General features: G+C 39.0%; 1 protein-coding gene and 1 long non-coding RNA gene across 8 annotated transcripts in view; one reads left to right on the top strand and one right to left on the bottom strand.

Annotated features, from left to right (window-relative positions):
- LOC138760760 (uncharacterized) overlaps positions 1-6141 on the top strand; it is a 98607-nt gene extending 92466 nt beyond the window's left edge. The window contains exon 3 of the long non-coding RNA XR_011355853.1: positions 3129-6141. This is a non-coding gene — a long non-coding RNA (uncharacterized lncRNA). The remainder of the gene's footprint in view (positions 1-3128) is intronic.
- The window catches only part of kif16ba (kinesin family member 16Ba), a 200215-nt gene that overhangs the window by 44995 nt on the left and 129134 nt on the right, over positions 1-26086 (bottom strand). For 6 of the 7 annotated variants that reach the window (XM_069931784.1, XM_069931783.1, XM_069931785.1 and 3 more), the window contains 5 exons: positions 11289-11321; positions 8577-8630; positions 6637-7980; positions 4929-5081; positions 3057-3165 (listed from right to left, as the gene is read on the bottom strand). In XM_069931784.1, coding sequence (XP_069787885.1) covers positions 3057-3165; positions 4929-5081; positions 6637-7980; positions 8577-8630; positions 11289-11321 — 1693 coding nt within the window. The remainder of the gene's footprint in view (positions 1-3056; positions 3166-4928; positions 5082-6636; positions 7981-8576; positions 8631-11288; positions 11322-26086) is intronic. The other variant, XM_069931787.1, reaches the window with a different exon arrangement.

Genomic DNA, 26086 nt, shown 5'->3' with positions numbered 1-26086 from the left:
GCATCTTGCAGTGTAGCCTCTATTTCTTTTCATGAAATTCTCTGTGAACAGCAGTCATTGACATATCCACACCTGCCTCCCAGAGAGTTCTGATCTGTCAGACATACATTTGTGGATTTTTCTTCATTATGATGAGAATTATTTTCTCATCAGCAGTTGAGGTCTTCCTTGGCCTACTAGTCCCATTGCAATTATTGACCTCACAGTACACTCTTTCTTCTTAATGATGTTCCAAACAATTGATTTTGGTAATATGAGGGTATGGGTAATGCCTCTTACTGTCCTTGTTTTTCAGCTTCTTTGTCTTCCATTGGTACATCTCTGGTCCTCATATTGAAAAATGGCAACTACAGACTCCAAAGGTTATCAAAAGCTTAGAAGCAAGCCTAGCTCTCTTATACCTGCAGCAACAAAGCAATTAAACAGACCTGAGTACTCACAAACACTTGTGAAGCCAAATATCCCAAACATTATGGTGCTCTGAAATGAGGGAACTACGCATAAAAAGTGCTGTAATTTTTACATGGTCAAACCGAAATGTATAACAAATCACTGAATAAAATCTGGAATGTGCTCTTTAATTACATGAAGCTTGATTACAAATTGAAAATCGAGGATTACAGGAGCAAATAAAAGAAAAAAAAATGTTTTTGTCCCAAACATTACAGAGGGCACTGTACACAAAGAGAATTCAGTGTTAACTACATGGGGTCTGAGAGAACACCCAGAGATGTAGCTATGTGTACTTGGCAGGATGTGGCCTATGGGTTCACAAGAGTCACAGGGATATTATATTCTTTGCAAGTAAACTTTGTATACATTATTAAATCTTTTCCTTCATCTTTCTGTGGCAGAGCTCAACTAATGTCAGTTTCAGGATTCCAGATAAATGTGTGACCTGCCTTCTAAAGCCCTGGAAAGAACCTTGCTGATAGTTCATTGTTTCAGTTGAAGCATCACACAACATTTTGTAACAATGTACAGAAAGAAAATTTGGATTATGGTCTCCAGTTACAATTTTAAAACCAATGTAAAATGTTCTTTTCATGTTGAATCAGACCCAAAATCTCATTTTATTCTAATTCATTGTAACAACACATATGGTTCTCATTCAGAGACAAAAACAGAATTTAATTCTGTTATTCTCCCACACTTACACTGTAAATGCCTTCCATAAATTTTCTTCATTTCCTTGGTAATGAATTATGATGGTCTGCTTAAGCTTTCATTAAATGATGTAAAATAAAAATAAAAAGTTATGTAGAGGGGTTGCATTTTTGGATAATTGTAATATCAAGTTTCTTGTCACTGTTTGTACAAGTACAACCGGTCCTCAGTGCAAAACAAGCAAATACATAAGATATAAACACACATACAGACAAATAATACATATGCAAGACAAGTATTTTATCTATAAAATAAATAAATATTGCTTTGTACAAATGAGAGTCTTGGATGTTTAGAGTGAGCAACTCCTTTGGTTGTTTAGCATTCTCACTGCTCATGGGAAGAAGCTGATCCTCAGCCTGGCGGTGCTGGCTCTGATGCTTCTGTATCTCTTCCCTGATGGGAGCAGCTGAAAGATGCTGTGTGCCGGGTGGAAGGAGTCTTCAATGATTTTGTGCGTCCTCTTCAGATAACAATCCTGGTAGATCACGTCGATGGGTGGTGGTGGAGGAGACTCAGTGATCCTCTCTGCCACTTTTATAGAACTGTGGATTGACCTCCGATCAATTTCTCTGCAGCAACCGTGCCACACTAAGATGCAGCTGGCCAGGACGTATTCAATAGAATTCCTATAGAATGTTGACATAATGGTGGCTGGTAGTCTTGCCCACTTCAGTCTTCACAGGAGGTGCAGTCACTGTTGAGCCTTCCTAACAAGCGAGGAGATATTGAGTGTGCACGATAGGTCACTAGTTAAATTAACGCCAAAGAACTTGGTGCTCTCCACTCTCCCTACTACACTTATTGATGTGTAGTGGAAGGTGGTCATTCCTGGTCCTCTTGAAGTCAAAGATCATCTCCTTCATCTTGTCCACATTGAGACTCAGGTTGTTACCTTCGCACCATTTCACAAGATTGTCCACCTCTTCTCTGTAGTGCGACTCATCGTTGTTGGTGATGAGGTAATTGACTGTTGTGTCATCAGCAAACTTGACGACTCTGTTGGAGCTGGATCTGGTGATCTAGTCCTGGGTCCGTAGCATGAACAGAAGCAAGCTGAAAACATAGCCCTGAGGTGCTCAAGTACAACATGATGGTGCTACCGACCTAGACAGTCTTTCTGTTAGGAAGCCCAAGATCCAATTACAAAGAGAGGTGTTGAGTCCTAGCAAGGAAAGCTTCTCCACCAGCCTCTAGGGAATAATCATTTTAAATACTGAGCTAAAGGCAATGAACAGCAACTTGGTGTATGAGGCGTCGTTCTCCAGCTGGGCCAGGTCGGAGTGAAGCGACAATGCTATAGGCGAATTGAAATGGATCCAGCATCTCAGAGGTGTGCTTCGATGTCAAGTCACCTTTGTGTTCAATCACCAAGATGCTTGAAGCACAAATATTCTGGGATATTCATCAAGAATGGTTAATTTGGATAATGCAGTATTTTGTTATGTAAGTAATTTACTTTATGTAGTAATTCGGTTCTAATCTTTATATCAATTATTATTCTGTTGTTGCAAACCCAAGCCTTTTAAAATTAATTAAATTACTACAATACTGGAAATTTTTACATTTTCTGTTAAAGTTTGGAATCAAATTCAAATTAGAAGCTTTGCGCCACATGTGTAATTTGTTGGCTGGAAGGATTCCATTAAAAGCAAGTTTTTGTACCATCAATACTCAAGAAAGTTTTGATTCTGCAGTGTGAATTCTGATGACACAGAATGAATGGATCATATGGATAAATGGAAAAAGTTTGAAATAATGTTGAGATTGTTTAATCTTTTGAGTTGCAAATCTTGTTTGAACAAACTTTGCATTGGTATTTTAAAATAGACATGGAGAATATGCTAAAAGCTGCAATAGTATATCTGAGTTAATACTACCACATGTACCTGCTCTATGGAAAAGGACAGGCCATCTGCATCATTTATTTCTGATTTTTGTAATTTTGCCTTTTCTTCCAGTCGCCGCTGAACTTCTTCTTCAATATATGCATTTAGCCTAAGAAAGAAAAAGAAACAGGGAAAGAGTCACGTGGATGAAATTTCAAAATTTGTATGTACACTGCCTTCATAACCAACTGGTACAATTGATCACTCTCCTGCCATTGTGACAAGATATTATGTGATGAAATTGAAAGAACAAAAATTACAATTCTAAAAGAAATCAATTACTACTGTTAGCAAGTTTAAAATGTAAGTTTGCAAAAATTGAGGATGACATTTATTTAAATCACCAGGAAATAATGCCAAGTTTATAACAACCAAATGAAAGAGAGTAGTCTAAGTATGCTTATGTTATGCACACAGAGCACTTGAACAGTTAGATCTACTGAGCAAATACTGTTATGTGGATGTGAGAGCACTTTCAATTCAAAGAGACAGGATAAAGTTTGCATAAAAACCACATGGAAAAATGCTACAGTCATTCATGCCTACTTGGTGAGAAGTCAGTCAACTTATGCACACACATGATCTAGGCCAACCCACAGAAAGAAAGTCAAAGATATTTTGGGCAAGAATTGTTGCTTTCCTTCCCAAATAAACATTAACTGAAAAAGATAATGGTTTAGTTTAAAAAGGTTTCCATTTCTTAATTTCATATTCTTTTCCTGACAAATGGATCAGTTTCCTTCAACAGCACAGACCCCATTTGGTTTTAAAGTCTACATCATTGTGTTGTAATGGTAACTGCAATATATCGACAGTTCCTCTTTTGATGACTTCCACTGGGAGTGTTACTTAAAGAGGGCTTAAAAATTATTGAGGATCCCGACCATTCAGCACACAGCACTTTGACTGACTGCGATCAGGAAGGAGCTACAGGAGCATCAAAATCAGGACCGCTTTTTCCCCCTTACCAGCTATGAGATTGATGAACAGTAACCTTGGGTCTCTTATTAATGACATTGTGTCAATTATTCCAGAATATTTATACATATTTATCTTCTGTTATCTTCTGCGATGATTATATACTGTGCGAGTTATGTATTATGTGTATGTACCATGCTCCAGAGAAACACGGTTTTGTTTGGTTGTGCATGTACAGCCAGATGATAATGAACTTGATTTCTAGCATTACATGCAGCCATGGAAAGAGCATTTATATAGTATAAAATTACACTGAAAACGAAGATCAATTAGCACCAAGCTCATTGAGGAACCCGATGGCTGCAGAGAAAGAAAGGATCTTTAGAATTCTTCAACTGTCATACACCTTTAGAAACATCAAAAAGGAGCAGCAAGTAATTAGGTTGGCAAAAGAAATACTGGCTCTTCATTGTAAGGGGGAGGGTTTCTAAAGAACAAAGTTCTTCTACATTGGTGAGAATATACTCCTTACAGTTTGACCTCTAGTTTCAGGGATACATTAGCAACAAAAGCAGTTCAGTGATAGCTTTTGTGATGAAGGAACTTGTCTTTTGAGTAGACTGGGCCTATATTCACAAGAATGAAATGCAATCTTATTTAAACATAAAATTTTGAGGAGGCTAAACATCTTAGATGCTGAAAAGATACTTCTCCACATAGGTACTCTGGAGATTTGTGAAGGCTGAATGACTGAAGTCCATAGCAGACAGTCAACAAAGGGGTTTATGGAGTATAGGCAGGCTCATACAATGGATCTTATTACATGGAAGTGCAGGCTCAGAGAAAATACAGTCTCCTTCGGGTCATATTCCTTACCTAATCAACATTTAGATTAATTTTCCATCTATATTATTTATAAAATAAAATAGCAAAAATAGAGATTTGAAAACAAACCTATCATCAGCTATTGGAGTCGTCACTGATGGAGATCCTTTAGGACTAGCTGGACTGGCATAGGATGATTTCTCTTCCAAAGTTCCACAGACTCTTAGAGCCACATCATGTTCACAAAGTTTCTGCTTTAGCTGCTGAATTTCTTGCTCTAGCCTACAATAAAAGATCTTATTAACTGCACATACTCGACACTTCAATTAAATGGTTGGACAGAATTAAAAATAATAAAAACAGCTCACAATTATATCAATAACATGATAAAACCACTTAGTACAAAAGTTTAATAGACTTAGAATACAAGAATAATAGATGGGATCACAGGAGACCACAGATTCTGGATTGATCGGCGGAGGGCTGCACTATCCCTTTCGGAGAGGGGTTGGAATATGCAGCTCGGAGACCACCTCCGCACATTCAGAAAGGTAGGTGATTATGTGTTTTGGCAGAGTTTCTCTGCCTTGACATCTCAACTTTTTGGCTATCTGAAATGGCCTATTGCTTTGTAATGCCCAAAGTGCTCCACTGACAGGAACATGAACTTTGTCTTTTGTGTAAAATTTCTAGTACTGTACAGAGAGGACTAGATCAGCTCCAAAGATATGATCTGAACAGTGAAAGCAACCCTGGCAACTAGATAATGACAGGTCAGCAGTCAGAACCAAGTTACAGAAAGAACCTGTTTAATGCCGTGTTGTCTTGAAACAGATGACGTTAAAAAGTAAAATGCAAGCTGGAAGGAAAGTAGATGGATGGTATTCAACCTTTACCCAACATCTTGAGAGACTGTTTTTTCAGTCCACTTTCTCTAAAAGAAAAACATTTTGGCATTTGTTCTTTATACAAAGATTCTCCCTAAACAAAATCCCAGAATTATATTTTATTTAGGTAAGTCAGCAGTATTTTTTCTATATTCGACCATTCTAAAAGTAAACAATGATTATTTAATGCCTCAATGGGTGTTCAAAATGGTTAAATATTAATTACATTAATTAATTACATAATGGTAATTAACCATTAATTACAAGAACAAGGCAAGCCTATGTATTAGAAATGCTGATTCCCATATTCCCTCAAGTTTGGAAACAATTTTAACAGAATGCTGAAGACTAAAAACATATTCCTCTCTTATTAATTTATGAAAAAATTAATGTGCTATTTACAGTTTGATAATGTGGTTGCAACATTCTGAGTTGTCTCCTGAATTGCACTTGACAGCTACTTTATCATGAATAAAAATAAATATTGGTAAAATTGAGACAATTTTTTTTGAAAATCTGAAACAAAATGCATGTTTATATTAAAAATATCCTAACCCTTTTGACTGGTTTCTTTCTTTACCTGGACTAATTATGAACATGCAAGTTTCCATTAACATCTTGGATGTGGTAATATCTTCCCATGCAGGTGCACAAAGGCAAAATTCACCTACCCAATCCAATCTTAATATGATAGTTCCAGCTATGAACTTGACAAGTATCAACAGCCTATTTGTCAGAGGACGCAGACTGGAACACAACTTTTCTCTTCATTCTATGCTCATAAAAAGAGGCTTTTTCGGAGGATTTACTGTACAATAGATATTCCTCAGCTGATATTTTCTGCGACAAAATGTCAGTTCATTACTGCTGATCCAGCTAAAAGCAATAAACTCACAATATAATGACTGCATTATCTGAAAACTGTTTCCAGAGTTTATTCTTTAAAATACCTTTCTCTGTCTTGCTCCAGGGCTTTCTGTTCTGCCTCCAGACTATCTCGAAAATCTGCTTTCTCGCAGCCATTTAACGTTGCTAGTTTTTGTTTCTGTTCCTCAATCTCCAAGTCAATGACTGACTGACGCTGAAGAGCAGAATGTCTTCTCTCTATTTTGGCTACAGCTTGCTCGAGTGCCTCCCTCTGCTGTTTTTCCCGAGATTCGATAATCTCTTTCTCTTTCATCCGAACCTTTTCCTCTTGTCTAGCTATATTTGCAGTGAATTCATATGTTTGTTGGAGCTGCTGGAGCTGATTTGTACTAGCTCTGTATTGTGCTAATTGCTCCCCTTTTTCTTCGATCTCCTTCTCTGACTGGTAAAGTACAACATCTAAACTAGGTAAACCTTGGTCAAGGATATCTGCAGCTCTTTGCTTTTCTTCTGTCAGTGAAGGCAAATGATTTTCCACCAAATAGTCCAGTTGTCGTTCTTTGTTCAGCATCCTTTGCTCAATTTCCTTCACTTTTTCTGTTGCCTCAATTAACTCGCTTGAATCCAAGGCATTGCTTGGAAGAACTTTTACAGATTCTTGATGCATGTGCCTTTGCTGGTCAAGAACTTCACGCTCAATCATGACTTCCTTTTCCAGAAGTTCTTTTTGGCAAAAGGCTTCTTCTTCCAAAGCTGTGAATTTTTCCAATTGTATTCTTTTCAGATCCATATATCTTTGCTTTGCTCTTTGAACATCTTCAGGTTCTTCACCTCCAGTAGGCCTAGCCTCTTTAGCTTTGAGAAGAACTTCTCTAATTTCTTCAAGGATATTTTTTTCTTCATCAATGCTTTGCACATCATCTCGTTTGAGCAATTGGATAGTTTCCTGTTTTTCTCTGAGCTGTTCCCCCAGTCGCGTAACAAGTGACTGCTGATCCTTTGCTTCTTCTTCAAGTCTTCTCTTCGCTAGTTCTAGTTTCTGGCTATGTTCATCCTTTTCTCTTTTAAGCTTCTCTAGCTCCCGGAGAATTTCCAGTTTACCTGCTTTCTCCTGTTCATGGAGCTCCTGTAATTTCTGCAATTCTCTTTGAACACGTATGTAAATTTCCTCCTCTTGTTTTTTCTTTTGCAGTTCAATCTCTAATTGTTCTCTCTGCCGTTCTTCTTCAAACTTTTCCTTTTCAGCAATTAAATCTTTAAGCCTACTTTCAATGTCTAAGTTTCTGCGTTTCAAACTTTCTTCTTGCTTTCTGATATGAAGCTTCACAATTTCAGTCTCTTTGCGTTGTGACTCGACCTCCTGCTGTAACCTCTCGAGTTCAGATTTTTCTGTTTGTTGTTTTTCTTCCATTTCTTCAATTAGTCTCCTGTACACGAATAAAGAGCATGTGTTTAAATTAATAAATGCTGAAACTCAAAACTAAAAGTGCCAGCTAAGCCTCCAATTTAAATTTCAGGTTCGGACAAAAGATCAGATTGGTTCTAGGATCTTCTAAGTGGTTCCAATATCTTCCGTTGGAACTAAAGTAAAAAGTTGGAACTAAATTTGTTTGTGGACCGGGATTGTATATCAATATTAAAAATGCAACATTTTTCTTTTGCAGGTTGTTGTAGTTTACTTGCATGTTTCTCAAATCAAAAACTCCATCACATTCACTGAAAATGTTGTAGCAAGACTACAAGCCTATGGTTACCAAAAAGTGCAAAATGGACCATAACATCAGCTATGAACACTAAATAACTTTGAAGTTCTTTAGCAAGCAACATCGCAAAATGATAATCAGACATAGTTATGCTATCACATACATCACGAGAACAAAATTATGGTTTCTGGTGACAAAAACAATTTAGTTTTAAACAAAAAAGGTCAATATATTGATGTCTGCATTGAAGATTAATATAAAAATTAATTTTGATTTAATCACAAACAAATAACACAAGTTATATTTAATTCTGTTTGTACCTCTTACTTTCCAGTTTTTCCAGTTCTTCTCGTTGTTGTCTCTCAAACTCAAGTCTAATAAAACAAAATCACAAAGCTGAAGCAGTTTGTCAAATTTTAAAATGTATTTATATCTACATAAACAATTTGCATTCATTTTTTCATCCTGTTAAAATGCCACTGATTAAAAACAGTTCAAGTCTACACATGCTTTATCTAAAACCATTTTCACACTTGTGACCCACTAAATCGGCTGTTCAGTGACCTGGGATAGGAAGAGTGTTCAGCTTTCCACACTTGACCACTCCTGACTGGGGCACTGAATGTTTTCACACTTGCAAGGAGTCATCCCTGAGGTTAGGACTGTTCTACCTTCTACTGGTGACATACCAGTAGAATTTTGTATTTGAACAAAATTAATCATGCCTAATTATAACATAATTAAGCTTTACGAGTATGAGCCCTTCAGCCCCTATAGTTGTGCCAATCTATATAAACCTTTTTAAGGGACCTTGGGAAAGTGCTAACAATAATAGCCATAGCGGACAATATTTTTTAAAACAGGGTGGTAAAGTTGGTAGCGCTTTGGCACACAATTTATTACAGAGTAGGAAAGTTTGTAGTGCTATTGCGTACAATTTATAAATACTGTGGGGAAAAAAATCATGATGGACCTGCTCTCTTAGAATTCTGTGTGGCAGAGAAAGGGATGCATGCACCAAGCATTCATGGAGGGGTTTCTTTACCACATGGCATTTGGGAAGTCAGGTCACTTTTTCCCATGGTTTTTATAAATTGTGTTATAGCCCTACCAACTTCCCCATGCTGTTTCAAAATTGTCCGCTATTGTTATTTCCTCTCTCTCCTCCCCCACCCCTGCTGTGACTTTCCCACGGTAAAGTTTATACCTTCATTTTAATCTTTTCTTCCTTCACATTGGTGCACTCACAAAAACTTGGGTCATTTCAATCCCACAATGCAATTGCCCTTTCACACTTGCATGATTGCAACGTTGGTGTCTGCAGGCGCTGGGGTTTGTACTAGGGTCGAGGCTGTTGATCCCTGACGTGAGTTGATGTCATCTGATGCAGGCATTCACACTAGACACTTTAAAGCCCAATTGGCTGTTAATTCCTGGGATCACTTGCGAGTGTGAAAGGGGCTTAAGTAGTAGACAATGCGCAATCTATTGACATTTTCTGCAAACATGGGATCCATTTTACATCAGTGCACATAATACTTTTTTTCTGTACCATAATCAAGTCTAAATGACTATTTGTCATGTGCATTGTCAACAATGAAGCTCTGCTGTACTATCAGGCCTCTTGATTGCTTCAATATCTATAATTTGTCAGTCTACTTTATAGGATGGCCTGATATTTCCTACACCAAATGATTAGGAAGACAGAGCAATGGTCTTCAGTGCCTGCCAAAGATTTCAACTGCCACCTTCAGTCCTTCTCCAACAAATGTCTGGAATTGAACTATATTATCAACAGTTGAGTTTTAACAATATAACCTTATTTTCACTAACATTTCTACTTTTATCTCTGTGCAGTTGCTTGCAACTGTACTTGCTTCAGTTCATCAATGACTGAAGCTCTTATTCATGCTTTTCTGGCTCCAACTATTCTACTATACCCACAGATTGACAGTCTGCCATTTTCTCAACTCCAAGTGCGAAACTATAACATCGTCCACACCACTCTTGCTTCAATTGCTGATGACTGCTGGTCTGACCATGTCTTAGTCTGTTCTGTTATTTCCAATAACTTGAGCCATGCCTCACAGACAACCTGAGAGCTCTCCAGCAAAAGGACTGCAGTGCACATCAATCCTAACCATAACCCACATGATAAGCACTTTGGTAGCATTTTTCATTTCTCTGCCAGAAAATGTCAAGTTTGGTTGATGGGAATGGCCAAGGAATAAATTAAGGATTCTTGCAAGAAAACATGAGAACAATTCAAAGGGAAAAAAACACCTAAAGGGTAAAGAACACACGGTGAGTGAAGTGCACAGTCAATCCAAAAAGTAACTCATAAATATAAGCAGATAACCTCACTACTGTTAATGATGGCCTGAACATTCAAGAACACACCTCAATCTGACACCCCAGGTACACATGCAAGCTTATTAAGGACCGAGAAATAATCAGTATCTGATGGAAAGAACAATTTAAAATTTCACCAATTGAGATTTTGTCCTTGATGCATGTGCCTTTAACTTAACGCCACAACTGAAATGCAAGAGTTCTGGAGGAGACAGTATCCAAACTAAAGTTCAAGAACTTGACAGAGGAAAAGCTTCAAGGATGATCAGAGCTTTCTTGAAAAAGTGTTACATCCTTAACAACTAGTGAGTGACTGATCAAACCAGAAGATCTCTCTTGTCTTTCCTCCTCTTGTCTTTCCTCAAACCTATTTTATTCCCATTCTGACTTTAATTTTCCTTATTCATTCATTCTCACCAGTAGCTGTTCTATTCATGTAAAAAAAAATTCTTCTAAAGCTTCTTCACAAGGAAAATCCAGTTTTATATGACTTACTGGAAGACCGTCCACTTCAAACAATGTTCGAGTGCTATCTGCACAATTCCAGGTTTCTCCCCCCCCCCCCCCCATATCCAAATGACAGTGTATAGAAAGGAATTTGAAAAAACATGCCTGGTACATTTTTAGTAAACTAATTTCATGCAGACATCACAATTATTAAATATAAACTCTTTTACTACCTTAGACAAATGGGTCCCTTTACAGTGAAAAAACTGTTGTGGGAAGTGCAGTGAAAGCAAAAAAGATTAATTTTAGAAAAGTCACATTTTATTTGTTCCATTAAAAATAAACAAATCTGAAACTTAACTGACAATACTGTCCAAATAACAAATAGATATATAATTAAGCAAAAATAAAACTGACACTACCATTGACTGTAACTCTAAAATAGACAAGTTAAAAATGAAAAATACATTTGTGAGCAATGGCACGTTGAGGATCGAAGATTGAAAATGTGAGAAAGGCAGAACCAAAACTGATCCACTACTATGATGGACTAACTATAAAAAATAAGACTTCCTCCTTTGAGCTTCCCATGTTGTGCTCAGTTCCTCTCGACTTAGTTCTGTCAGTATCCATTCATGTGCTGCCACTGGTGCTGACCCACAGAGAGCAAGGAGTAGAGATAAACCCGCCAGTCAACTGCCATCAGCTCCTCACAGACTTTAAAAGGCCTGTTAAAGGAGCCATTTAAAATCCAGGGAAGCTGTGGACTGGTGCAGAGCACCAAAAAATGGTGAAATCAACCCCCCTTCCCCCTGCCTGAGAAGGAAAAGCAGAGGAGTCAAACCATGGGACAGTGACCACAGCAGCAGACCAGTGACAGGGTTCTGCAGCTGAAAGACTCGTGCATGTAGTGGGCTACTGGCAACTTGAGGTGAGGAACCCACGGGGGCTATGGGCTGCTGTCGGGGGACTTGTTGCTGGAGACTGGTTCTAAACTGGCTGAAGGGGTACCATGTAGAGAGAGGGTGTTAACGGTGCCAATGAGTTAGATTGTCAGGCATTCAGATCTGGTGCTCAAGTTGCCAACAGACTCTGTGGGCTGCAGAAACACTGGAGGTGACTCTGGGGGACTCTCTGCTTCATTTTCTCTGACTGTAAGAGACGCTCAGGCAATTTCTGTCGATGGTGAATATATCGGGCTTACAGCAAGCAAAAGCAATTTTGTGTAATATGTCAATTTTATTACATGACAATACATTGAATCATACAGACACAAGTCCATTATTTTGACTTCCAACTATCTGATCATTTTCCAAAAAATTTTGGATGCTCATTTTTAGTCCTGGTCACAAATCCTGTCATTACCAGTCAAAGCATACCATATCCCAAGGCCAACAGGTCTATCCAATAATTGAGTTATAGGTTTCCAAACCTTATATTGTCTACATCCAAAGCTGCCAATTTTTATCTCAGTAATAACATCCAAGTTATTGAAACCCGACTATGTCAACAAATTATTGATCAGCCTCCCACTGAGATTATTGTCCACATGGACTCCAGATCTGGTGACTCGATTTCTTGATTTCTAAATAGTTTGCAATAATGCCATGGAGACTTGTGTATCTTCAAATTGTATAGCTATTTTTCACTGTAATAAATAACACGCAATTCTCCACATCAAAGAATAAATTCTTCAAAAATTCCCACATCTTTCACCCAGCTTTTTCGTTTTACAAAATTTTGCTTTCAGAAATAATTCCCAAAATTGCATCTCCTTTGAAAATTAACAGCTATGACTATGAATAGCGTAACTCAAGATGCAAATTTATTAATGCTAGAACCTTGTCCTATAACTTTCTCCAGCAACCCTTTGCATGCCTATAATTCTCTTATGCATTCATGATCACCCTTGCTTCACCACTGGAACCAATGCTTTCAGCTGCCTGGGTTCAAGGCTGTTGAATTTCCTCCTTAAAACTTCACCACATTCCATGTTCCTCTAACCAAGCATCTTACATCCTAACATTTAGATGGTTTGATGTCAAATGGTCCTTTGCAACATGAGGTTTTTTTTTTAAAACAAATATTTCATAATGCAAATTATGTCTATATTTCTGACCTGCCTCCCACCTCCAGACATGTTACAGTACAATTCCGATTATCCAAAATCCTCATTTACCTAAATTTTTTTTTGGACCCAAAAGTGACATTTGTTCAGGTCTGGAAAAAAAAAATCAGAAATACTCATTTATCTGAAAATTTCTGAAGCCAAATGATGGGCCTGATTTATCTTATTTTGTTCAGATTCTCTTTTTGGTGAGAATTAAACATCATTTCATGCTTGAAAAGCTTTCCCTTGTTATTTGTTATTTAAACACTGTTATAAGTGATTTGGTGTTGCTACTGGGCTGTTTTTAAAAAATGACTAGTCTTTCAAAAAATATCGTTTACCTGAAATAGGATCATTTTGGATAATCGGAATTGTATTGTATTATTCTTTGCAATGTACATTGGTTCGCAAACGTGAGATCCCATCTGCGCATGCAGTCATTACATCCATTGACTTGCGAGGAGTAGCATGCGTTTTTGGTGCGGAAGCAAAAGCGCTGAATCAGTGGGGAAATCGCAGTAGAGCGATCCCAAAAAAGCGCTAAATTAGTGGGCCTGCAGGAGCAGAGGGAAATCGCAGGAGTGTGATCTACAAAATAGAATCAAACCCCCAAATGAGCCCTTCGGTGAAGTAGGGGAGCAGTAAAAATTCTGGGACTGCCGGTGGGAGGTTCCCAGGTCCCGATGAGGGGAGGCCCCAATGTAGCCCTCCAGAGATGGAGATGTACTGGAAAAGATCTGGGATAACCAGTGAGAGGGGCTGGGGCAGAGGCAGGGCAGCAAGAGTCCGAGGAGGAAGGCCTCCAAGATGAGCCCCCAAAGAACTTCATTAGCACCAAAAATCCAGCGTGCCTGCCAGGGTGGAATGTTCCAGCTGCGAAGCAGCAAGGCTGATCTATCTCCATTGGGGGTGGGATCAGGCAGCAGTGGCCTACCTTTGTTGAAGGTGGGGCCCAAGGTTGGCTGCACTGACCTAGCTTCGTTGAAGTGGGGGTTTGCAAATGATAGCAGTGATGCTGATCCACCACCACTGAGGGTGATATCAGGCGACGGAGATCTACCTTCGCTGAAGGTGGTGTCCAAGTCTGGCTGCAGCGACCTGGGTTCGTGGAAGTCAGGGTCTCGAAAAGCAAGCAGTAATACTGTTATGCCACTGCATGAGGAGAGCTGCATGAAACCATTGGACCTCAGTATATTAAGTGGAAGCGAGGGGGAGTACCCCACACAAGAGCAGGTAGGACCTGAGCCAAACTTAACACGTCGTGTAGCGAAGCCACCCACTTGACAGGAAAATAACCAGAAAAAGCCCAAAGAAGAGCATGGTCTCTGCACAATGGGCACCCATTCAACTGGGGACCAAGAGAAATTGGAGGAACTGGTGATGGCCATGGTGAGCAGGTTTCCTATGCCATCAGAGCAGAGGGAGGACATTTATGATTATATATGGGAAGATGATGAAAGGCCTGTAATGGAGGCTGAGTCACCCAAAACCCCATATATTGTTCAGACCAGTCAGGAAGAGAATATACTAGCTATTGCCGCGACGTTTGGAGTACCGAAGGGTATTGGCCAGCCATAGAGGATGATATTGCAGGGTCTATAACGTATGGTGGCGAATGCTTTTCAGGAGACAGAACTAGAAGAATCTATCAAGAAGTACCCCTGGCCTGTTAACTGCCCTCTGTTGGAGGTGCCTAAGGTAAACCCCGCGATATGGGACAATTTGAAGATCCCAACAAGGGCAAACAACTGGAAATTGCAGACTACAGGGGTTACTGGTTAAAGGTATCACTGTATTCGTACAAATGTTCTCACACAATTTATCAGAGACCCAATCAGACACTCTAGGGCTGTTATCCAATGCAAACTATGAACTGAATGCCTTCAGGAAGGAGCTGATCAAGCCCGACCTAAATGTAAGATATAATGTAAGATATGCAAACATCTAACCCTGTAAAGAAATTTCTATTTGGTGACGATCTCAGCAAACAGGTGAAAGATTTGAATGACTCCATTGTCAGAAATACAGACAGAAGATTCTGTGAGCCAGATAGGTATGCCCGCATGGTGTGCTGCCTCCCTGGTGCAAGGGTGCGGGATATCTCAAATCGGGTCCAGGGTATTTTAAAAGGGGAAGGCGAACAGCCTGATGTCTTGGTACATGTGGGTACCAATGACATAGATAAAAAGGAGGAAGTACTGAAAAAGGATTACAGAGAGCTAGGACAGAAACTAAGAAATAGGACAGCCAGGGTGGTGATCTCTGGTTTGCTACCTGTGCCAAGTGCAACTGAGGACAAAAAATGGAAGGTTAAGAAAAATGAATGTGTGGCTGAGGGGCTGGTGTAAAGGACAGGGTTTTGGCTTCTTGGATCATTGGGATCTCTTTTGGGGAAGGCATGACCTCTACAAGAAGGATGGGTTACACCTAAACCCAAAAGGGGTCAATATATTGGCAGCTAGGTTTGGTACAGCCGTCGGGTGCGGTTTAAACTAATTTGGCAGGGGGGTGGGAACCTGTATGATAGGGCAAAGGACAGAAAAGATAAAACAGGAAAAGTTAGGTTAGGCAGCGAAAGTAAAAAATCAGAAAGAGCAAGGAGGGTGAAAAAACCAATCTGAAGGCTTTATATCTTAATGCAAGAAGCATTCGGAACAAGGTAGATGAATTAGCTGTGGAAATTGAGATAAACAAATATGATTTGATTGGGATTACAGAAACATGGCTGCAGGGTGGGCAAGTCTGGGAACTTAACATCCCGGGGTATACGATATTTAGGAGGGATCGGCAAGAAAGAATAGGGGGTGGGGTAGTATTGATGGTGAGGGAAGGGACCAACACGATTGACAGGAAGGATATTAACTCAGAAGATGCGGAATCTGTATGGGTAGAACTGAGGAATAGCAAGGGGCGGGAAACGTTAGTGGGGGTGGTATATAGGCCTCCAAATGGTAGTGTAGAGGTGAGGGAAGGCATTAAAAGAGAAATTAGAAAAGCGTGCAATAAGGGAACAGCTGTCATCATGGGAGACTTTAATTTGCATATAGATTGGACTAGTCAAATTGGTAAAAATACAGAGGAGGAGGAATTCCTTGAATGTTTACGGGACGGTTATCTAGACCAATATGTCGAGGAACCAACTCGGGAGCAGGCCATTTTAGATTGGGTATTATGCAATGATAAGGGGCTAATCAGCAATCTTGTTGTGCGAGGCCCTTTGGGTAGGAGCGATCACAATATATTTTTTTTAAAGACTTTATTTAAAATTTTTATAACATGAATACAATAAAGAATTACATTTAAAGAAAAATAGAAATTTTTTTTAAAAAGGTATGATTACAATATTACATCAGAAAACTACACAAAATAACCCCCCCCGTTAATTGTAACACAATATTAATAGTCTAACTTAAAATTAGTCCAACTCTCCACCCCAAAGTAAAGAGTGAAGAGTTAATAAAATTGACATTATATATGAAAAAATACCCACTTACAAAAAAGAGATAAAACTTAACCTAAAAAAATTCTAACAACAAAAAAAATTGTCAATACTAAAATATCACACTTAAACATATATTTAAATCAAACTTAAATGCATATAATTAGCAAACGGAGTCCACTTTAACTTATAAAAGACATCTTATCCTGAATTTAAAAAGATATCCTTTCCATAGTCAAACAAAATTTCATTTCCAAATACCACTTATCTAAAGTTAGTATATTTCTATCTTTCCAAGTAAGTGCTATACATTTCTTAGCCACAACTAAAGCTAAATAAATAAATGAAATCTGATAATCCTCTAAACCTAAATCGATTAATGATTGGCATGTTCCCTAATAAAAATATATCAGGATCTAATACAAGATGGATATTATATAAACTGTTAAAAACAGATTGAATACCTTTCCAAACCTGTTGCAATCGATCACAAAGCCAAACAGTATGCAAAAAAGTATTGGCCGTCTGATCACATCGAAAACAAGAATCCAACTTACTAAAACCAAATTTTTTAAATTTCTCCGGCATTAAATATAGCTGATGAATAAAATTATAATTAATCATCGCTAGTCTAGCGTAAATTAATTTCGAATACTATTCTGACAAATTTCCATCCAAGCTTCTTCAGCTATTTTATGTCCTAAATCTTTTTCCCATTTCAACTTATCTTTATCCCAGTCTTTTTTACTATCAATTTCTTGTAAAATACAATACAAATCAGATATATATCCCTTTTTTGGTATTGAAAGTACATATTCTTCAAAACTAGATTCAGGTAAAAAAATCATACGTCGACCACATAACTGTTTTACAAAAGATCTTAATTGATAATATACAAATATAGAATTTGCACTAATACCATATTTCCTTTGTAATTCGTCAAAGGAACAAAAACAACCCTCAGAAAAACAATCAGATAAATTTTTTATTCCCTTCTTTTCCCATTGTTTCAAAGTGGCATTGGAGACCGTAAAAGGAACAAGTTGATTATTATATAATGGCAATCTTCCAGAATATATATTTTTAAGTCCCAATTTTTTAAGTTTACTTGTCCATAAATTCAATAAATGTTTCAATATTGGCACATGATAAGTTCGTAATAAATTTTTATTCCATCGAAACAAAAACTCATGAGGAATTTTTTCTAAAATAACCGCCATTTCTATCTTTACCCAACTAGGTGGGTCGTCCATATTCATTAATGCACTAAGAAATTTAAATTGAGCTGCTTCGTAAAAATGCTGAAAATTCAGTAATCTTAAACCTCCAAATTGAAAATCCCACATCAATTTTCTCATTGCTACTCTCGGAAATTTTCCCTTCCATAAGAATTCTCTAATCGCTTTATATAAATCCTTAAAAAAACTTTTTTTTTTAATAAGGAATTGATTGAAACAAATATTGCATTCTAGGAAAAATATTCATTTTTATGGTATTAATCCTCCATAGTAAACCAAAGGTAGATCCCTCCACCTAATCAAATCTAATTTAATCCTTTTTATTAAAGGAAAATAATTAATTGAATATAATTCTTGAAATTCCGTATTAACATTAATTCCTAAATATTTAATTTGTGTAGTCCACTTCAAATTTGTAATATTTTTATATACTGAATAATCACCTTTACAAATTAGTAAAATTTCACTTTTAGCCCAATTTACTTTGTAACCAGATAATTGGCCATAAATTTTTAAACATTCTTGAATTGCAGGTAAAGAAATATCCGGATCCACCAAATATAATAAAACATCATCAGCAAATAAATTAATCTTATATTCCTCATTCAGAAATCTCATACCTTTAACATTTTCATTTTGACGTATTAATTGTGCTAAAGGTTCAATAACTATAGCAAATAAAGCAGGTGACAACGGACATCCTTGTCTAGTAGATCTTGTCAAACTAAAAGATTCTGAAATTTGGCCATTAACAGCAATTCTAGCCTTCGGGCTATTATATAAAGCCTTTATCAACCCAATAAATGAAGAACCAAAACAAAATTTCTCAAGTACTTTGAACAGAAACTTCTGACGCATACCTGTTTTTTATAAATCCCGTTTGATCACCATGTATAATTTTAGGCAGATATTGAGCTAATCTATTAACCATAATTTTAGCTACAATTTTATAATCTACATTTAACAATGAAATTGGTCTACAAGAAGAAACCTGTAAAGGGTCTTTATCTTTTTTTGGTATAACCGTAATTATTGCGTTAGAACAAGACTCAGGTAATTGAAAAGTATTGTAAGTTTGTTGTAATACATCCTTATAAATAGAAATAGAAGATACATGAGCGATCACAATATGATCGAATTCTCACTCGACATGGAGAGTGATGAAATTAAAACCGAGACTAAGGTCCTGAATTTAAATGAAGGGAATTATGATGGTATGAGACAGGAGTTGAGTAAGATTGATTGGGTGGTGTTTATGGGAGAGTTGACTGTGGATAGACTATGGAAAGCATTCACAGATCTAATGGAGAAATTGCAAAAATCGTTTATACCGGTTTGGCATAAAAATAAACCAAAAAAGGTGTCTCAACCGTGGATAACAAGGGAAATTAGAGACAGCATTGGGTCCAGAGAGAGAGCATATCAATTGGCCAAAAAAAGTACCGCAACCGAAGACTGGGAGCAGTTCAAGATGCAGCAAAGGAGGACAAAGGGATTAATCAAGAGAGCAAAAATAAATTACGAAAGTAAGCTTGCGGCAAATATAAAAACCGACTGCAAAAGCTTTTATAAATATGTAAAGAGGAAAAGATTGGTGAAATCCAGAGTAGGTCCTTTGCAGTCGGAATCAGGGGAATATATAATGGGGAATAAGGAAATGGCAGACCAATTAAATTCTTACTTTAGTTCTGTTTTTACAAGAGAGGATACAAATAACCTCCCAAGGATGTTGGGAAACATAGAGACTAATGCAAGGGAGAAACTGAAAGAAATCAGTATCTCTAAGGACATGGTCTTAGGGAAATTGATGGGATTGAAGGCAGATAAATCCCAAGGGCCTGATAATCTACATCCTAGGGTACTCAAGGAAGTGGCCATTCAGATAGCAGATGCTTTAAGAATTATTTTCCAGAACTCGATAGACTCAGGATCAGTACCCATAGATTGGAAGGTAGCTAATGTTACCCCACTATTTAAAAAGGGGGTAGAGAAAAAGTGGGGAATTATCGACCGGTGAGCCTTACATCAGTAGTGGGCAAAATGATGGAATCCATTATTAAGGATGTAATAGCGGAGCATATGACTAGCAGAGAAGGGATCGGACGGAGTCAACATGTATTTACAAAAGGTAAATCGTGCTTGACAAATCTATTGGAATTCTTTGAGATGGTGACAGGTAAAATAGATGGGGGAGAGCCAGTGGATGTGGTGTACCTGGACTTCCAAAAGGCCTTCGATAAGGTCCCGCATAAACGACTGGCTTCCAAAATCAAGGCTCATGGGATTGCGGGCAAAGTATTGATGTGGATTGAGAACTGGCTGGCAGGTAGAAGACAGAGAGTTGGGATAAATGGCTCATTTTCTGAGTGGCAGGCAGTGACCAGTGGGGTGCCACAGGGATCTGTACTGGGACCCCAGCTGTTCACAATTTACATTAATGATCTGGATGAGGGGATTGGATGTAATATCTCCAAATTTGCAGATGACACTAAGCTAGGAGGTGTGTGCACGGAAGAGGGGGTCAGGAAGCTCCAGTGTGATTTGGATAAATTGAGGGACTGGGCAGATACATGGCAAATGCACTACAATGTGGATAAATGTGAGGTTATCCACTTTGGTAATACAAACCGGAGGACAGATTACTATTTGAATTGCAATAGATTAAGAGATGGGGAAGTGCAGAGAGACCTAAGGGTACTTGTACATCAGTCTCTGAAGGCGAGCATGCAGGTACAGCAGGCGGTTAAAAAGGCAAATGATATTTTGGCCTTCATATCAAGAGGGTTTAAGTATAGGAACAAGGATACCTTACTGCAGCTGTACAGGGCCTTGGTGAGACCACATCTGGAGTATTGTGTACAGTTTTGGTCACCTTATCTAAGAAAGAATGTTCTTGCAATGGAGGGAGTGCAGAGGCGATTCACCAGGCTGATACCTGGAATGGCAGGAATGACTTATGAGGAAAGATTGCACAAATTGGGATTGTACTCACTGGAGTTTAGAAGATTGAGAGGAGATCTCATAGAGACCTATAAAATTCTGGCAGGACTGGACAGAATGGATGCAGATGGGATGTTTCCAATGATGGGAAAATCCAGAACCCGGGGCCATGGTTTGAGGATAATAGGCAAACCATTTAGGACCGAGATGAGGAGGAATTTCTTTGCCCAGAGGGTGGTGAATCTGTGGAATTCATTCACACAGAGGGCAGTAGAGGCAGTTTCATTAAATATATTTAAGAGGGAATTAGATCTATTTCTTCAGTATAAGGGTATTAAAGGTTACGGAGAGAAGGCGGGGACGGGGTACTGAACTTTAAGATCAGCCATGATCTCGTTGAATGGCGGAGCAGGCTCGAAGGGTCGAATGACCTACTCCTGCTCCTATCTTCTATGTTTCTATGTTTAAGGCAATGGCTGGCATGGTCAGAGGTTCAAGAGCACAGGCAAGAGAACCTGTTATGTTTCACCCCCATCACAGGTATGTGGGGGAATTTAAGCGGGTTATTCAAGGCAGTTTCCCATTCCAAGCAGCTACAGCCAGCAGGTCTTTTTCAGGGTCACACCCTCCGTGGTGACAGTGGCAGCAGAATTTTCCCGCTCAAAGTGCTTCGTGGAGGTGGGCCTAAAATGTACCAGCCCGCAGACTAGGCAGGTCGAGGAAGTGAACACTACACATTTACAGTTGAGTGCTTTTGATAATTACAAGGCTTTAAAGGTTGGTGGTCGATTAACGCTATTCTATGATAGATGGTGTAATATTACCACTGATACTTCTATTCGGCAGACAGTAAAAGGGTACAAAATCAAATTTGACCCACAGAAGTTGCCTCCAATAGGAGGAAGAGTCTATATACATACATGAACAGACTGCAACTGATGGAGGCTGTACATGCTAGGATCATGGCATTAAAAAGGAAAAATGTCACTGAACATTGTAGCCATGAAAAACATGAGTTTGTATCAAATATCTTCATGTGGCCTAAAAGAAGTGGCGGCACTAGAGTGATACTAGCTCTATCGAATCTTAATGAATATGTCTTGTACAGGCACTTTAAAAGGGATAACATATATTTTGTGTTGCCCATGTTATGTAAGGGCTATTACATGGCCTCGATAGATTTGCAAGATGCATATTATTCAGTCGCGATCTGCCCACAGCACAGGAAGTTCTTAACATTTTCCTGGAAGGGAGAGCTATGGCAGTACAAGGCTTTGCCGAATGGGCTGAGTTCAGTGCCAAGGCATTTACCAAGTTACTGAAGCCAGTGTTTGCCAAGCTCAGGAAAGAGGGGCTCATGGCAATGGGTTATCTAGACGATACCCTCATCATGGGCAGATCGTTTGAGGAAAAAAAAGGGCAGTTGCAGCCACCTCGAGATTATTAAGCCATGTGGAGTTTCTCATACATCTGGAGAAATCAGTGTTGGTGCCTAACAAAAGGTTAAAATTCCTTGGCTTCATTATTGATACAGAAAACATGAGACTTACCCTGCTGGAGGATAAAGTGGCAGAGATCAGGGCTGCCTGCAGAGGGCTCATGACAGTGTCGTCGCTCCAGAAGAAAGGTGGCCAGGTTGATTGGGACACTGGTGGCAGCTTTCCTGGTGGTACAACATGGCCTGCTAAATTATAGGTTTCTGGAAAGGGACAAAATATCTGCTCTTAAGGCAGCCAGGGAACACTTTGACAGGCCCATGAGGCTAACTAGCGAGGCCAGATCAACTATGTCTTGTGGACTTAAACAAGGATCGAGCTCAGAAAGATGGACCTGGAGATCAGGTCAGACACCAGTGGTGAACGTTGGGGAGCCACGAATCTAAAGGTCTCTACTGGGGGCTGATGGACAGACAGAGAGCTCAGGGAGGCCTCTAAATCAGGCATCAATTATTTGGAAATGCTAACAGGGTTTCTAGCACTAAAATCTTTCTGTGCGAGGGAAGCTGACATTCATATACTGCTGAGGTGAGATAACACTTCAGCTGTGGCCTACCTCAATAATATGGGAGGTCTCAAATCTCCTTCCTGTAACAAGTTAGCCATTGAGACTTGGCACTGGTGTATTCAGAGGAGCATTTGGGTTACTGCCGCCTACCTGCCGGGTCAGATCACCATACAGGTGAATCTGATGTCCAGAAAATACAATGATAGCATTGAGTGGACTCTGGGTAAGAAATATTTTAAATGGTTAGCAGACACCTTTGGCATGCTGGAGATCTATTTGTTTGCATCCAGGTTTAATGCCCATGTTTTGAGGTTTGCGTCCTGGCTGCCAGATCCCTAAGCAGAGGCCATTGACGTCTTTACCCTAGACTGGTCAAAATACAACTTTTATGTGTTTTTCCCCATTCGCCTTAGTAGCAAAGTGCCTGAATAAGATACAGGAAGACGGAGCCTTGGATTGCTGGTGGCACCTAATTGACCTTCCCAATGTTGGTTCCCCGTACTCCTTAGGCTTATGGTGGGGACTCTGTTGATATTCATGAAAAGCAGAGGTCTGCTAATCCAAAAATATCTCATCCATTGTTTCACTTAAGTCTGTTAGGTTGCAGAATTGGAGAGCGAGGATTGACATAAAAACTCTGGACATCCTGCGGGCATCTTGGAGAAAGTCTACTCAGAAACAGAATGCCTCCTATGTGGGGAAATGGAAAAAGTACTGTAAACAAATTGGACTGAATAAACAGTCAGCCTCTATCGGAGGCATACTGAGTTTCCTAACTGATATGTTCTACGTGGAGGGGGCCAGTTACAGCACGGTGAATACAGCAAAGAGTACATTGGCTGCTTTCTTGAAGTTCCAGGACACTGAGCATGAGATGATGAACCATCCCCAATCAAAAGATTTATGAAAGGAGTGTTCTACTTGCGTCCTCTGGTACCCTAATACAAGGATATTTGGGCCGTAATGATTGTTTCAGACCATCTTAGGTTACTGTCACCAACTTCCAGTTTGGATTTACATAGCCTGTCCCATAAGCTGATAATCCTGGTGGCCTTGACATCGGTCCAGAGGGTACAAACTTTGTCTCACATTCATATGGACTATATCTGTTGAGAGGAGGACTATAAGCATTTAAGTTACAGATATTTTGAAACATAACAGGCAAGGGAGAATTGGGACAGAAGTTTTATTGTATGCATACAGGGAAGATGAAAGATTATGTATGTTGGATTGTTTAAAAAGATACGCTTTATGTACAAAGCATGTTAGACTAAATGAGAAATACCTCTTTATATGCTTTAAGAAACTGCATCAGCGGACTGCCCCCCCAGACATTGCCCAGATGGCTACGGGAGATCACGAGAGTGGCTGGAGTGGATATTTTTCAGTTTGGGTCCCATTCAACTCGAGCAGCAGCATCCTCAGCAGCCAATAGGGCCGAGGTCCCTATATGGGATATCCTTCGCCAAGCAGGATGGAGTAATGAGAGAACTTTTAATAGGTTCTACAATAATAAACCTTTAAACTCAAAGGGGCTGAAAGGGATGGAACAAGACTGCAGGAAGGGAACCCATTGAAATGATTATGGTCTATCGGACTACCCGTAGGGTATAAGCTACTGAGCTACAAAGTTTCACGTTGATGAACCAACATACATTGCATAGAATAATGAGGAATTAAACGAGCACTTACCTGTGCGAAGTTTGATGATTATTATTCGAGCAATGGGAGTTGGTGAGTCAATGTGCCCACTTCTCCCTTTCCCTCTTTTATGTTTTATGGATAAAGATGTTTTGGTTGCAATAAACATGTTCAGTCACAGGTTTGTGTTATGGTTAGTTTGTTTAATTTAGCACATTTAAGTTCAGTGGTTTCTCTCTTCTGGGCTGTAAAGGAATGGCTGGCTGCGCATGCGCAGATGGGATCTCATGTCGACTCGCTAACTCCCATTGCTCGAATAATCATCATCAAACTTCACACAGATAAGTTCTCATTTAACTAATTTTTGTTTAAAATTGAACCCGCCTTGAGTTAATCAGCAATGGTGGATCTTCTTTGACTTTTTTTCTTGTCAGAATGTATCTAAATCTAATTAGTAGCAAAAAAAAGAAAAATAACTGCAAGGTATCTTTATATTGCAAAATTAAAATACGAGGAAAACAAGATACAAAGGTGAAAACAGATTTAATGTATAAGGGGAAAAGAAAAAACAAAATATCCTTCACAAAGTATTTAATTTTCCAAAAATATAGTTACATAAGCATTCAGATATTTTACATATGGGTTGAGCTTGATTGAACTGTGTATTCAGTACAATTCCAACAAAATATTACAAATTGGACAAATTTTTAAGAAAACTGAAGTATAGAAAATTATACATTGACAGATCTCTTCACTGGGATTTTTTTCATGTGGTGGGAAAGAAATACGTAACATTTTAAAATCCTCAAAGGTCTCTAATTAATACACAAAAACTTCAATATTCATGTACAAACCAAATCTATTTGAGTAATTATTCTTCAGTTCACCTTGTGCCTCTTTTCACAACATGCTGCAATAAAGATATTCATTCGCAATGAAATTACATTTAATGTGGTGGCAAGATTAACTATTTTCATAATTTTAGCACCAAATTAAATAGCTCACGGTTTGGTTTTTGTATTTTACTTTTATCATCTTCTTTTCTTTGGCTTGGCTTCGTGGTCGAAGATTTATGGAGGGGTAATGTCCATGTCAGCTGCAGGCTCGTTGGTGGCTGACAAGTCCGATGCGGGACAGGAAGACACGGTTGCAGCGGTTGCAAGGGAAAATTGGTTGGTTGGGGTTGGGTGTTGGGTTTTTCCTCCTTTGTCTTTTGTCAGTGAGGTGGGCTCTGCGGTCTTCTTCAAAGGAGGTTGCTGCCCGCCGAACTGTGAGGCGCCAAGATGCACGGTTTGAGGCAATATCAGCCCACTGGTGGTGGTCAATGTGGCAGGCACCAAGAGATTTCTTTAGGCAGTCCTTGTACCTCTTCTTTGGTGCACCTCTATCTAGGTGGCCAGTGGAGAGCTCGCCATATAACACGATCTTGGGAAGGCGATGGTCCTCCATTCTGGAGACGTGACCTACCCAGCGCAGTTGAATCTTCAGCAGCATGGATTCGATGCTGTCGGCCTCTGCCATCTCGAGTACTTCGATATTGGAGATGAAGTCGCTCCAATGAATGTTGAGGATGGAGCAGAGACAATGCTGGTGGAAGTGTTCTAGGAGCCGTAGGTGATGCCGGTAGAGGACCCATGATTCGGTACCGAACAGGAGTGT

Source organism: Narcine bancroftii, chromosome 4 (assembly GCF_036971445.1).
Source record: "Narcine bancroftii isolate sNarBan1 chromosome 4, sNarBan1.hap1, whole genome shotgun sequence".
NCBI classification, from domain to species: domain Eukaryota; kingdom Metazoa; phylum Chordata; class Chondrichthyes; order Torpediniformes; family Narcinidae; genus Narcine; species Narcine bancroftii.
The sequence above is the reverse complement of the archived record's forward strand: the minus strand, read 5'-3'. Positions and strand labels throughout refer to the sequence as shown.